This window comes from Fringilla coelebs (assembly GCF_963513975.1).
Source record: "Fringilla coelebs genome assembly, chromosome: 13".
Classification (NCBI taxonomy): Eukaryota; Metazoa; Chordata; class Aves; order Passeriformes; family Fringillidae; genus Fringilla; species Fringilla coelebs.
In genome coordinates, this window is record NC_140039.1 from 2,997,486 (window position 1) to 3,011,842 (window position 14,357).

The 14,357-nt window shown below is 53.5% G+C and overlaps 1 protein-coding gene across 1 annotated transcript; it reads left to right on the plus strand.

Moving 5' to 3' along the window:
• Positions 1 to 1,097: 1,097 nt before the first annotated feature.
• On the plus strand, positions 1,098 to 13,236 carry LOC311158680 (uncharacterized protein; the record flags this gene model as incomplete). Its single annotated transcript, XM_084214251.1, has 12 exons — positions 1,098 to 1,733; positions 2,980 to 3,386; positions 3,551 to 3,642; positions 9,152 to 9,223; positions 10,306 to 10,377; positions 11,018 to 11,125; positions 11,488 to 11,586; positions 11,765 to 11,844; positions 11,950 to 12,011; positions 12,165 to 12,185; positions 12,852 to 12,996; positions 13,096 to 13,236. 12 exons carry the CDS (start codon positions 1,098 to 1,100, stop codon positions 13,234 to 13,236), a joined length of 1,935 nt encoding a protein of 644 aa, XP_084070377.1.
• Between the last annotated feature and the right edge of the window lie 1,121 nt (positions 13,237 to 14,357).

The window sequence follows — 14,357 nt, forward strand, 5'->3', positions numbered from 1 at the left end:
CTGGCAGTGGCTGAGGGGACTTTTCCTCACAGACTCCTCTGAAAGTGTGTCAGGCTCCTCCTGAGCTACAAACAATTCTCTATTCCTCAACAAAGCTACTCAGGTTCTTGACTTATCTTAAAGAGCAAAAGCAAATGTGGTCAGAAATTTCTCATCAAAGCCTGTTTGCAGAGAAACCCCATCATATGTGAGCAAATATTTCTTAGCATCAGTTCACTCAAAAGAAAGCCAACCCTGAATTAAGCAGCGCTTTAAATGAGGTTGAATTCTCTTTCCTCACCTATCAGCCAGATTGGTTTGCCTCTTTTTTGTCCTAGAGAGAACATTAGAACGATTTGCTCTTGGCAGGACTCCTTGCATGGCTCCCAAACTGGTTGCTGTTCACCACGCCTTGCCTGGGCTCTTAATGCAGCCTGTTAGCAGCACCTGACATTGCCACCCTGTTCAGCCCTTGGGCACGGCTGGTGCCACGGTCCCCTCCTGGCTCCTGGCATGTCCCTGCTGGTGGAGGAGCCCTGCTGGTGCTGCTGCCTGCGGTCCTACTCCGCAGCCAAAGAGAGACTAAAGTAACTGCTTCGGGCAGCTCGTTTGAACGAGTTTAACGCTTGCTCACCTCTGTCCCAGACCTCTTCAAACCCACCCAGCAACACCATAAAGTCACCTCATCTACAGAGGTGAGCAGGTCTGAGCGAACAGAAGGTCGGCTTTCATGCACATTGGGATTTTAATTTAGTGGAAGCACTCACTCGTTCACAAGCCTTACTTGTCAAAGTGGATTGTGCGATGCTCTTGTGTTGCTTGTGTTAAAGAGAAACCAGAAGGGAGAAATGAGTTAAGAAATTGAGAAAGACACTTGGGGCGCAGGCTTGGCAGCCAAACGGAGCAGGGTGGCAGCCGGCCGCTTTGCCGGAATCCCCTTTCGTGCCGGACAAAGGCGGACGCGGCTCCGCTGCGGGGCGAGCCGGGCGCTCGGCGAGCGGCGCTGGAGCGGCGGCGGCCCCGCCCCGCCCGTCCCGCCCCGCCGCGGGCCGGGGCCGAGCGCTCGGCCGGGCGGGAGCTCAGGATGCTCGGGCAGCGCCGCGGGCCGGGCGGGCGCGATGGAGCCGCCTGAGGGCTGGGACCCCTACGGGCGGCCGGCCCGGCGCACGCAGTGGCTGGTCAGCGCCCTCGCCTACCACTACGGGCTGGACCGCGGCGTGGAGAACGAGATCGTCGTGCTGGCCACCGGCCTGGACCAGTACCTGCAGGAGATCTTCCACGACTTGGACTGCGCCGGTTCGGGCCGCATCCCCGGCGAGGACTTCCGCACGCTGTGCCAGGTGCTGGGGCTGGAGGAGGCGGCGGAGCCCGAGGAGTGCGCGGGGCTGTGGGACGGGCTCTCGGCCGAGCTCACCTTCCGCCAGTTCCACGCGCGGCTCTGCGGCCACTTCAGCACCCGCGCGGGGCCGCGGCTGCCGCTGGGCCGGGAGAGCGAGCACATCGAGACCCAGATCCGCCTGCGCAGCCCCCGCCGCCGCCGCCGCACCGAGCCCGCCGGCCGCGGAGCCGCGGGCAGCGCCGAGCGGCGGCCGCCGGGGCCCTGCTCCCGGGAGTGCTACGAGGAGACCGTGGCGCTGGAGCAGGCCGAGGACCGCATGGCCAAGCTGGAGGAGGAGAACGGCAGCCTGCGGGAGCTGGTGGAGGACATGCGCGCCGCCCTGCAGAGCAGCGATGCGCGGTGCCTGGCGCTGCAGGTGAGTCCGGGCCGGCTTCTGCACCGGCCTCCCGGGGGCGGCTCGGCTGGCCCCGAGTGCTTCAGGAGAGATGCTGCACTCGCAGAATCAGTGTTTATAACCCCTCCACTGCCAGACTGAGACCGAAGTTGCTCGTTCATCCTCGGCATTAACTTTTTAGCAAAGTTTAGTTACAGGGAGGCTTTAAGCAGGAATGTATGGCACCGGTGTACCATCAATATAGTTGTGGTGAGCACTCTGTTAAAAGCGTAGGGCAGTTCAGCTTAACAAACCCAGGTGTACAATGCTGCTGCTGCTTCTACTGCACGTGCAGTCAGGATGTGCTGATACCATGTGCTGGATGTACACCAGTGCAGGGTTTTTCTTGAAGTGAGAAAGAACTTTTGGAGTCCTGCCTGCACAAGCACAAGCAGTGTCTCAGTGAGAAGTTCCTGTAAGGAACATTAGAAAGATGTTTTCCTTAGAGTGCGGTCACAAGAGTTCAGAGTTGGAGCCAGCTCTGCAGGCAGGCTGATGAATAGTCTGGGGCTCCTCTGCACAGCCCCATTAATTCCAGGGCTGGTTCTGCTGTACACACACTTAACAGCAGTTAAATTCCTCTGGCATGAAATAGCATGGAACAGGCAGAGCAGGGAAGGGCAGCATGGACCCATTGTTGTGGCAGGTCTCACCAGGTGGGATTTGATACTAACACAGCACTCACAGAACTCTGCTCCACCTGGGATACTTCCACTTGCAGTAGATGACTGCTGTCTTCACAATGTCCAGCAAGGCAGGTCAGAGACACTTTCACCATTTTCCTCTGGAAAAGGGAAAGGAAATCAGCAGCAAACACAAAGTCACCAGTCAGAGGTCCCAGGAAGAATGGAAACGACAAAGAGGAGAGCTCCAGAACACCCCCAGCTGCTCTCTGCTCTCTTCTTCTGAACACAACTTCATTGGAAATATCTTTTTCAGCAGACTGCCTGACTCCTGAGTACAGACCATAGTAATGACATGAAAACTACTCCGAAACTTGTGCAATAACATGGTAATGTGTAGTTTGAAAATTAATTGCATAGCTAGGTATTAAAAACTACTTTCCAGAGATTGTTTCCTTGTCTCTGTATTTGGCAAAGTTAGTTGCTGATCAACTCTATGTGACTGAAACAAAAAAAAACCAAACCAACAAAGCACAATCCAGCCCCTTCCAGTCTTCATTAAAACCCATCAATTTCTCCCTGCTTTGTGCTCCTGGTCATTGCTGGTGGGACTGCGGAAGAGCCATGCCAGCCATGCAGAAGAAGGATCCTGCTTCATAGGGAGGAAGACACCATTAACACAGAAGCACTCCCAGACCAAGTGCCTCCAGAGTGTCCTGGAGGAAATGGAGCTCATGCGGAGCTCCAGGGATGGGCAGATTGAAGAAGCCATCAGGTTCAGTCAGGAGCTGGAGAAGGAGCTGAAGAGCTCTCAGGAAGCTCTGGTCAGCCTGGAAGATTGCAACCGTCACCTGAAGAGGGAGCAGGCAGAGATGAGGAGGAAAGTGGAAGAGGCCAGACACGCTGTCCTGAACAGTCTTGGCAAAGTGAAGGAGCTGGAAGTGAGAGCTAAGGAGGTGCCACATCTGCAAATACACATCCAGCAGCTGGAATCACAACTGCAGCACGACAGGTAGGTTGGAGTCTGACAAAAAGTGCCTATAAAATCAGTGTTGGGGCACAAGTGAGTTTGAGAATCTCTGGCTGGGGCTTATTAGATATCTCCAAAACACCTTGTAAAATCTGGCCAGAGGGAAATTAGAAGCTGCTCATCCATTTTCTTGGTCGGGTCTTTAGGAGATCTAGGAGTCTTCCAGGCCAAAGTCAGGATGCTGATCTACAGAGAGCTGAAGTCACTCCTCAGACACACAACAACAGGACTCAGCATGGTAATGCTTCAGGAAAGCCCCAACACAAACTGCTGACACTCCTTCAGAAACCATTGCCAACACACTTCTTTCGCTGCCTTTCCTGGTCCGTAGGTCCCATCCCAAGCCAGCTGTAATCAGATGGCTGACTCTCCATTTCATATTCAAGCTCTTCAGCTTGTCCTCAGAACTGGGGAAAAGCACACAAGGACAACGTCTGGCCTGTGGTTTGAAACTTGCTGTGACTTCATTGCTTCTTCACTGAGAGAACAGGTAATAGAGGAGAGAAGCTGAAACGTTCCTAAACCCACAAAAGAGTAGAGTGGGAATCTCAACAAAAAACACTAGCCAACTAAACCCCACTTTTGTAGTGGCATTAACAAATCCTTCCAGAAGTTAGAAAGGTGGTCACAAATTTAATAGTTCACTGCTTTTGTTGCTTTTAATCTCAGACCAAACTTGCACTCACCGGTGGTTATTAAGTGTTAGTCATCTCTGCCCAAGTTTCAGACTGACCTATGCAATAAAATCTAGTTTATATTTCCACTGACCCAAAGCAAAACCAGTATTTCTAGACATATTTTTACTTACACTACTAAATCTAGTATTTTAATAAATTGCATCTTCTGAAGTCCTTGCCTCTTCCTAAACTCACACTTCCTCTGTTTGCTTATAAGAAGAATTCATAGTGAGTTATTTGTGGCATCCTTGCTATTGTACTGTTTTATGAAGTGAGGAAATTCTAAAAATAACCATTTTGTCCAGTGTCTTTCTGCCAGCATTTGTATGTTAATACATGCATGGTTGCAGAAGATCAAAGAAAATAGAAGCATTTCTTTAAACGTTCATAGGATTTAAAAACCACTGCGAGGGCACGTAACATTCAAGGTGACTGTCAGGGGTCTCTGGAGGAGTGACACAAGTCCTGGTGCTAAAAGGGATCACACAGCTTGTCAGGGCTGTCACCTTCTCCTTGGCATGAGCACCAAAGATCTAAGATGGGTTCTTGTCCTGTGGAATTGCTTTTCCAAAGTACGATGAAGGATAAAAAAAGATCACCTTGAAACAGGTTAAAGGCAATGAACAACATCCACTGGCCTTGCAGTGCAGGAACTTCATGGGTTACATCAAAACAAAGAGTGCAAATTTAGAAATGTAAATGACATGTTTCTTGTAAGACAACCTTCATTTGTAATACCTACTTTTAAATTGCATGCTAATTTAAAGTGAGTGTCAAGCTCAGGAATGGTGCTGGACTGACCATTTGGGAACTACACCCCTTTTTTAGCCCTGTGGCACTTTAGCAGAGGCCCAGGCCAGCTTCCACCCCTTGAGATTCTCTGTTGGCCACAAAGCACCTGCAGCTCCCCGTCCAGTGAAACAGCTCTTGGTGCAAACAGTGTAACTCAGAGATGCATAATGATAATTGGGACTTGCATGCCTGTGCTCGTATTCCGTAACACATGGAATCCCATCGCTCCACATGTTCCCAGAGTGGCACAAGAGGTGCCCAAACTGGCACAAAATGGTGAATAAGCAGTGCAGGGCTGTGTGTTAGGGTGGGGAAAGTGTTCAGCAGCAGCTCTGCCCCACACAGCCTTGGCTGTCCCAGCTTGTCCCACTCCCTCTGCTTGCTCCCACCGGTGCTCAGGCAGCCCAGAGGCCTCCTGCTCCGAGAGAATCACCTTCTGATGTGCAGGAGCCCTCATCCATGGGTGTGGCTCGGGTGAGCTGCTGGGAGTGCTTGGTGAGGGGAAGAGATGGGTTGGCTGAGGCATGGAGAGGGAGGGACAGCTGGGAATCCACAGGGTTCTGTCACTTGGCAAGAGTGTCATTGCCCTGTTGGTTAAGTCAGGTTTGTCTTGGTTTGGAAAAACAGGTCTCTTCTAAGGAAGGCAGGAGCCTCCCTTGAACCTGAAACTGTAAACCCCCTCCCTCCAAATTATGATAAATTTGAAATTAAGGGGGGCTCTCAGGCAAAGATATGGGAGCAGGAATAACAGTTATTTTAGTAGGGAAGAAAATAAAAAGATAAAATAAACAATGCAGTAAACTAAAACAACACTGACAGAGTCAGTACACAACCTGACACCCTGTTGGTCAGGGTGCTCATAGCAGTCCAATTGGAATTGTGGCTGCAGCCCTCCTGGAGTGTCAGGTGGGGTTCTGTTGGAGCAGGGATCCTGTAGAAAAGGGTGTAGTCTTCTCTGAAAATCCAGTGGAAGAGGCAGCTGTTCCTCTGGGCATCCAGTGGAAATGCTGTTCTGATGTCCCAAGAGCCCAGATTATATCCAGTTGGGAATGTTTAGCTCCTCCCTCTGGGCAGAGCATCTCACAATGGGATGATGGAATTCTTATCAGCCATGCAGGGACACTCACTGGCCCCTTTCCAGCAGATGTCTCCCCAGAAAGAGGACTGGTTGTGGAAGAGATAAAGAAAATGGCCCAATGAACAGAAAACAACTGCCATACCTCTAACAGATGGTCAACAGAATACATATTGCTTCCCAGTCTAGGACAATGCTGTGTTTCAGTTGCTGTTACCTGTACTGTTAAAGCCTGCCTGTGTTTCAGTCACCTTTCCAGTGAACAGTTTTCTCCCCTGCCAGCTGCCACACAGAGTTTGTGAGCAGGGTCTGGAGTTGGCAAGAGCTAATGCTGCAGGGTAGGGCTGGAGAAGAACGGGGGGGATTTGGGTGACCTGCAGAAAGCATTGACAATTGCAGATATCTCTCCTGAGAATTCACCCTGACTGGCTTGGTGAGCCACAGGCTTCCTCCAGCTAAAGTCCAATTTCTTCCAGAGAGGATCATATTCAAGAATGAGTCCAAGCTATGAGCTTTACACACTGTTCCTGTTTATAGTTTCATATTTATCGAGGAAATGCTTTCTTCTTTTAGGTTCAGATTTTAAAAGCTCTTTTATTATTCAAATCCCTCTTCTAGACCTTCATCTGAGACCTACTTGCAATCACTGATCTAAAATCCCAACCATGGCCTTGAGTTTTCCTCTGAAGTTCCAGTGGTGGTTTAGAAGGGCCTGGTCTTCCTCTGGGAATCCAGTAGGAAAACGGCTGCTGTGGTGTCCCCAAAACCTCAGATTCTGTCTGGATAGGAATGCTTGGCTCCTCCCCTGGGTGGAGCTTCTTCCGATGGGATGATGGAATTTATCAGCCATGCAGGGACACTCGCTGGCCCATTAACAGAAAATATCTCCTGGATGGAGGATGGGTTTGTGGAAGAGATAAAGAAAACTGTCTCATGAAGAGAAGATACCTGCCCCACCTCTTAACAGATGGCAAATAGAATACACACCTATCGTACAACCCAGCACAGGGAGGCACCTTCAGCTCTCTTGTCCAGCAGCACCATCAGGACACTGAGTTCCCAGTGTCCAGGGGGGTTTCGCGGTCACCCTGAGGGACACCACTGGTCACTGACATCCATCAGGCCTCTGAGCCATTGACCACAACCCCCTGTCTGTGACCTGCCAGGCAATTCCTCATTCTCCAAACTGTGCCTCCATCAGATCCACAGCTCACCAAGGGAGGGACAAGGATGCTGGGCAAGGCTGATGTGTCCAGGGCATTACAGAAGTCCAGGCTGGTGGCATCTCTAGCTCTTCCCTTGTGCACTGAGGCAGCCACTCCTTCATGGAAGGCCTCTGGCTTGGTCAGGCAGCACAGACACACCCTGTGCTCCTCAAGGTTTCCTTTGGCATATCAAAGCATTGAAGAGGCTGGGTGGTTTTCCCTGCTGTTTTATTGACTGACTGTGCCCTTTGAGGACCACAAGTGGAAGCAGAGCCTTAAATTGCACATGAAGAGCAAATGCTGAAGTAAAGGCTTCACCTGGGCTGTGAAACCAAAGGGCTGTGTTAGCCATGGCCACCCCAAGGTGCCAAACTTCCAGCTGGGAAGCTGCTGACAGGAGGGAATGTGGCACTTGTCTCCAGCCAGAGATCACTCACTCCTCAGCATCTTGGGCTGGAGCTGACAGTGCCTGAGGAGCTCAGAAATGCTTGGATGTTGTTTTGCGGAGAAGACTGAAAGCTCCACAACTCTGATAAAGTTGCAAAGCTGGTATGTTTATTGCAGCGCTGGACACATGGAGATTACTCTCCTTAAAAGGCATGCACACCTCTGGGAACTTCAGGTCTCTTTTTAGCTCTCTCTCAAATGCATATGCATACAATTTTACAATAGGTTCATGCATATCTATTTTTACAAATTTCGCGTGACATTTGGCGCTAGTTCTTATCAGAAAGAATTGCTAGGTCAGGCTGACCTGCCCCCTTAGCAGTCTCTGTCTCTCTCTATCTCCCTCTGTCTCCCCCCCACCACCTTTCTCTGTCCTTCACTGAAGCAGTTTCTCTGAGCCTAGGCTTTTTGCAAGAACAGGCAGTCACACTAAATAGCTACGTTTTCAAATTACAGAAACCGTAAAGATGTACATTTCGCCTAAATGAAAATGGACTTCTACCCTGGAAAATTTTTACTTTGTCTCAATGTGATCTCCTGTGCCAGTGCCCAGAACACAGAGCAGTGAGCTCGACCTGGGCGGGCAGGCCCAGCCCTTGGATACAACTGCCAGGCAGAACAAGCTCCCTCCCCAAGAAAGAAAATTCCAGTGCTGAGGTCCATCTTCCCCAGGCCACGAGGTCACAGCAGGATTGTGATGTCACAGCAGGCTCTGGGGTCACAGCAGGATTGTGATGTCACAGCAGGCTCTGGGGTCACAGTAGGATTGTGATGTCACAGCAGGCTCTGGGGTCACAGCAGGATTGTGATGTCACAGCAGGCTCTGGGGTCACAGAGCCCTGTGGTTCTACAGCATCACAGTGTCCAGCCTCTCAGTCCATAACAAATGGTGCTGACATCGGGACAGCGGTGTCAGGACAGCGGTGTCGGGACAGCGGTGGCAGCAAGAGCTGCGCGACTGGCAGAGGGCAAGGCACTATGGCCCTTGCTCTGCGCCTCTTCCTGCTGCTCCTCCTGGCCGTGGCCCTGCCTGCCAGGGCTGCCCAGGCTGCTCCGCTGCCAGCGCGGGGAGCAGGTGAGCCGGCAGCCTGGCTCCCCTGTCCCGGGACAGCGCTCCCTGCTCCCCGGGAAGCGCTGGGCATGGTTTTCCCCAGGCCTTTAGGGAGGGTTTCCTCTGCGGGAGGGAGAGAGCCCCCATGGGGCCTGGGCAGCCCCTGTTTCCTCTGGAGGGATGGGTCACAGGGCCTGAAAAGAGGGTGGAGAGTTACCCGGCTTGCCCCAGCCCCTTTGCAGCTTTGGCCTTGTCCACTGACATCTGGCTCCCACAGCCTTATCCAACCCATCCTCAGGAGCTACCTTGCTTTAAGGTCCTCTAAGAGCCAAGAAGCAAGTCACAGAAGGTAAGAAATCCCTGGAGGCAGCCAAACATCTGGGCCAGATGCAGAGATGCCATGGTGGGTGCATTTCCCTCCCTTGCAGTGCCCAGATCCCTAAGGCAGAAGGAGATTCCAGCATACCATGGAAACACTTCTGATCTGTTCTCCCTTCTAGATGAGGGTCCTGGGAATGCTTCTCCAAGAGGTTGGATGGAAGATGGCTTGGAACCCTTGGGAGCCTTTGCAGGTAAGTTCTCAACTTTCCCTCCAAGAATTATCACAGTCAACCTGCAAGAACCAGGTGACAGAAGCTTCTGTGGCTGTTGGGTTACAGGGGTGTCTGCAGGGAGGTCTTTTCCAGGTCCTTTTTTTGGTTGCTGCACACAAGCCCAGCTCCCACGGCAGTGGTGAATAGTGTGTCCCTGCTGACCCCACAGGCTGAGCCCTGGTTTTGGGAGATCCATGCACATGAAGAGGAACTACTTTATTTTAAGGAACTCCAACAGGCAACACGAAAGATACAGGAGACAGCAAGTCCCTGGATGCAGCCAAACATCTGCACCAGATGCTGAGTGATCTGGAGAGGTGCCATGGTGGGTGCATTCCCTCAGCCTTCCCTGGGGCTCAGCAGCCGGGGGCTTTGGCTGCACATCTGCCCACGCCGTGCCCGGCACAGCGGGAAGGGATCCATGGCAGCCTCGCTGCCCCGCTGCTGCTTCCACGCCCTGCAGGGCTGTTCCCCAGCCTGGCCTGGCTGCAGCTTCTCCCCAGCCTCTGCAGGAAGGCATTTGCCATCAGCTGACCTGGGGGGCCAAAACTGCACCAAGGGCCATGCACCCCATGAGATCCCCTGCAATTTCCCAGTGTCAGAGCACCTTGGAAGGGGCAGCTCTTTGGAAAAGGGAGGGCCCTGGAGCAGCCCCAATAACCGGATCTTTCTCCTGAATCTTATCCATTGCTTGGACAAGCATTGCCTCCTGAAGATGCCACCTTCCCACTGGGGAACAGCCCTACCTGATCCAGCTCTCCCTTTTCCTTCCTGCAGAGATGGAAGGAGAGGCTGTGCTGAAGGCTCAGTTTCCCGGAGGAAGCAGGGGCTCATTGGCAGCCTCTGCTGCAGGAAGGGAGGCGATGCCAGGCACAGTGCCAAGAGGTAATTGCTGTGCCTCTGGGCCTGAGCCCGGCTGAGGCTTGAGCTGCCCTCTCTGCTGCTTGGCGCTCCTGGAACACAGCATTACCTGACCCCTGTGCAGTGCTGGGTTCCCTAGAGAAAGGGATCCCAACACACCATGACACCATGGGAGGGTTTCCATCTGTGCTCCTTTCTAGACTGGGATCGTGACTTTGATCATTTGGAAACGCTGGTAAAGCACAGCTTAAGTACCTTGGAGCTTGGTGAAGGTAGGCTAACAGCAACCCTTTCCTAACAGAGTAATCATTGTCCAAGAGTAATCGTGGTCCAGAGTAGCGTTCCTCTGTCATTTCCCTTAAGATCCTGTGAAGTTTGATGGATTCTAGGAACCCTGGCCTGCAAATTTCTACTTTGTACCCAACATTGATCCCACAGGATGGCTGTCAGTGGGAGGAAGGAGCATTTAGCTGTCCATTTCCTCCCGTGTGCAATGCCAGTGTGTCCTTCTGTGTGCCCTGTGCAGCCACGGAGAAGAGCAGAGAGGGAAGGGGCCGGGCCCAGGGCTGTGCCCCGGGGCTGAGCCTTTCACAGCTCCTGTGCCAGCCCCAGGGAGCCTGAGCTGCTCCTGCTGCCACTGCCAAGCCCTGGCCCTGCCTGGGGCTGGGTTTGGAGCTGCTGGCAGACCCAGGGAGTCCTTTCTGTCCCGTGTGCCCCGCAAGGGGCTCCTTCCATCCCAGTGTGGGGCCACTGCAGGCACGTGGTCCCCCTGGCCCTGCTGTGAGTGGAAGGCAGAGCTGAGGGAGTGCCTTGGAGGGCACCAATCACCCAGGTGCCCTCACTGCCACTCGGGCCTGAAGGAGAATCTTCAGCAGTGTCACGGGAGCTGTTCTCTCCTGCCTTTCTTTGCAGCTGAACCTGATGATGAAGATAATCCTAATCAGGAAGATGATCCTGTTGACAACGATGTTCTGGGTTCCCATCCCATACCCATTACTGAGTCTCTGGGATATGGGCAGGGTAGGTCAGGGCCTTTCCCCCTGGGAGAGCTCTGCCAGCTCAGAGCCCACAGCTCGGCCAGGGGGGCATCGCTGCAGGTGCCAGGACAGAACCACGCACGTGTGTGCCCTCGCCCTGCACCATCCCCTCACCGCTCCTGCGGCTCAGTGGTGTCCCTGCAGATGAGCAGAGATGACAGAAGCCTCTGTGGCTGTTGAGTTACAGGGCTGTCTGCACGGAGGACTTTCCCAGGTCCTTTGGTGGATGTTGCACGCAAGCCCAGCTCCCGTCGCAGACGTGAGTAGTGTGTCCCTGCTGACCCCGCAGGCTGAGCCCTGCTTCTGTGGGACCCATTGCTAGGAAATGGAAATATTTCTCTTAAGGTCCCCTGAGAAGGAAGAACAAACGCATAGGAGCTCGTAAGTCCCTTGAGGAATCCAAACATCTAGAAAAAATACGGAGTGATGTGGACAGCCAGCGTGGTGGGTGCATTCCCTCAGCCTTCCCTGGGGCTCAGCAGCCGGGGGCTTTGGCTGCACATCTGCACACGCCGTGCCCGGCACAGCGGGAAGGGATCCATGGCAGCCTCGCTGCCCCACTGCTGCTTCCACGCCCTGCAGGGCTGCTCCCCAGCCTGGCCTGGCTGCAGCTTCTCCCCAGCCTCTGCTGGAAGGCGTTTGCCATCAGCTGACAGGGAGCCCAAACTGCACCACGGGCCCGAGATCCCCTGCGATTTGCCGGTCTCTGGGTAGATGCAGCGAGGCAGCTGTTTGCAGGAGGGAGGGCCCTGGAGCAGCTCCAAAACCCAGAGCATTTTCCTTGTCATTCTCCCTGTCTTTGACAAGTATTGCCTGGAGCAGAAGGGCACAGCAGAGAGGAATTATGGCATGCAGGCTCAGGGGCTCGGGTACTGAGCAGTCCTGGTGCAAGGGGCAGCAAGGTGCCTGCAGGCCCCAGCTCGGGGGAAAACTGGGAGCCAGAACGTCCTGGCCGGATCCACCGTGCTGCCAGCTCAGCAGGGCAGCACAGCACGGGCTCACGCTCCCCTTTGCTCCCACAGATGCAGCCGGCACCTCAACACGTAATGACAACATCTGGAGGAAAGTCTTCTGCTGGGGAACACCTTGTCTGCTTAAGTTGATGGCCATTCTGGCTGTTGGGGCACTTTGCCCCTTGATTTTCTGTGCTGGAATCTTATGTTGCTGGAAGGGAAAATGGTGAGTATTTAATGATTTTCTACTTCAAACAGCTGCCTTTAAAGGCTGCTCATGGTCAGGGAACATTCCCAGTGAGGCTGCAGTGGAGCTGTGGCCAGTCCATGGTTGTCCAAATGACTCTGCTGAGGGTTCTGTTGCTGCCCACTGCTTACGTTGGCCTCTGAAGTGCGGGGCCTTGTCCTGGGGGGCCGGCTGGGGCTGCAGCCAGGGCTGGCTCCCACTGAGGCTGCGTGGCCGAGAGCAGCCCCAGGGGCACAGGGCAGAGGCAGAGCACGGTGGGGAGGAGAAAGAGCAGGGAGGAGATTGCCCTGGAAAGGCAGAGGCGCTCTGGGGCCCGCTCCTGGCCAGGGACCCTGCCCAGAGCCGTCCCCTGCTCGCCGGGGCCGTGAGGGGCAGCTGTGCAGCTGGGCCAAGCTGTGCCAGCAGCTCCAGCCGTGCTGGGGAGCCTTGCCAGCCCTGGGCCCTGCTGTGCAGGAGGGTCCCTGTGTGCCACTGGCAGCTGGGGACTCAGCCACCTCCTCTCTCCACAGTCGCGCTGCCGCTGCTCCAGCATCCCGGCCGAGAAGGCGTGCCTCTCCCTCTCCCCCAGAGAGCCCAGAGACCCTCGGTTTTGACAGCTCTCACACGTGGCCTCGGCAGCAGCAGCTGCCCAAGAAAGCAGAGCACCAGCCCTCCGTGCCTCCCCCACGGCCCCCCAGCCCGGCCCTGAAGCGGAAGCCTCCTGAGATCCCCCCACCTCCTCCCCTCCCGAGCTCACCACCCTGGTCCAGCTAGGACTGCAACTGGCCAGCCACGCAGGGCTTGGGCCACCAACAGCTGGGGGCACCTGCTCTCCTCTACAAACAGCACGTGTTACCTATGGGCAACAGCCAGACTCAGTTCTCATACTCTTGGACCTTCAACAAGAAGGGCTGAAGATTTTCCCATGCCCTTTCTCATCCTTTACCACTTTGATTTTCATACAGCTTGGAGCTGGTCGCATCTCTTAAAGACTTTTCTAGCTCTGCATGTTTTACCTTACCTGAAGGAAAAAAAAATAAAAAAAAATTCTTCGGTTTAAATTTCATTTTTTGTGTGGTTAGGCCGCTCACATTTTGAGCAATTAATTTTCTATGGTACTTCTTCTTCCCTTTTCATTGCTATCTATAAAAAGTTCATCTGGACATAAAAATCACCAGAATTACTGAGATTTACCTCAAAGCCCAGAGGAGAATCTAGCACAAAATATTCTCCCTGTGTACTGCACAACAAGAAATATTCAGAGGAAGACACAGTGGCAGCTGAGGCTCTTTGAATTCCCGGAATACTGAGCCTGCAGAGGAGGCAGACAGCCCTGGCAGTGGCTGAGGGGACTTTTCCTCACAGACTCCTCTGAAAGTGTGTCAGGCTCCTCCTGAGCTACAAACAATTCTCTATTCCTCAACAAAGCTACTCAGGTTCTTGACTTATCTTAAAGAGCAAAAGCAAATGTGGTCAGAAATTTCTCATCAAAGCCTGTTTGCAGAGAAACCCCATCATATGTGAGCAAATATTTCTTAGCATCAGTTCACTCAAAAGAAAGCCAACCCTGAATTAAGCAGCGCTTTAAATGAGGTTGAATTCTCTTTCCTCACCTATCAGCCAGATTGGTTTGCCTCTTTTTTGTCCTAGAGAGAACATTAGAACGATTTGCTCTTGGCAGGACTCCTTGCATGGCTCCCAAACTGGTTGCTGTTCACCACGCCTTGCCTGGGCTCTTAATGCAGCCTGTTAGCAGCACCTGACATTGCCACCCTGTTCAGCCCTTGGGCACGGCTGGTGCCACGGTCCCCTCCTGGCTCCTGGCATGTCCCTGCTGGTGGAGGAGCCCTGCTGGTGCTGCTGCCTGCGGTCCTACTCCGCAGCCAAAGAGAGACTAAAGTAACTGCTTCGGGCAGCTCGTTTGAACGAGTTTAACGCTTGCTCACCTCTGTCCCAGACCTCTTCAAACCCACCCAGCAACACCATAAAGTCACCTCATCTACAGAGGTGAGCAGGTCTGAGCGAACAGAAGGTCG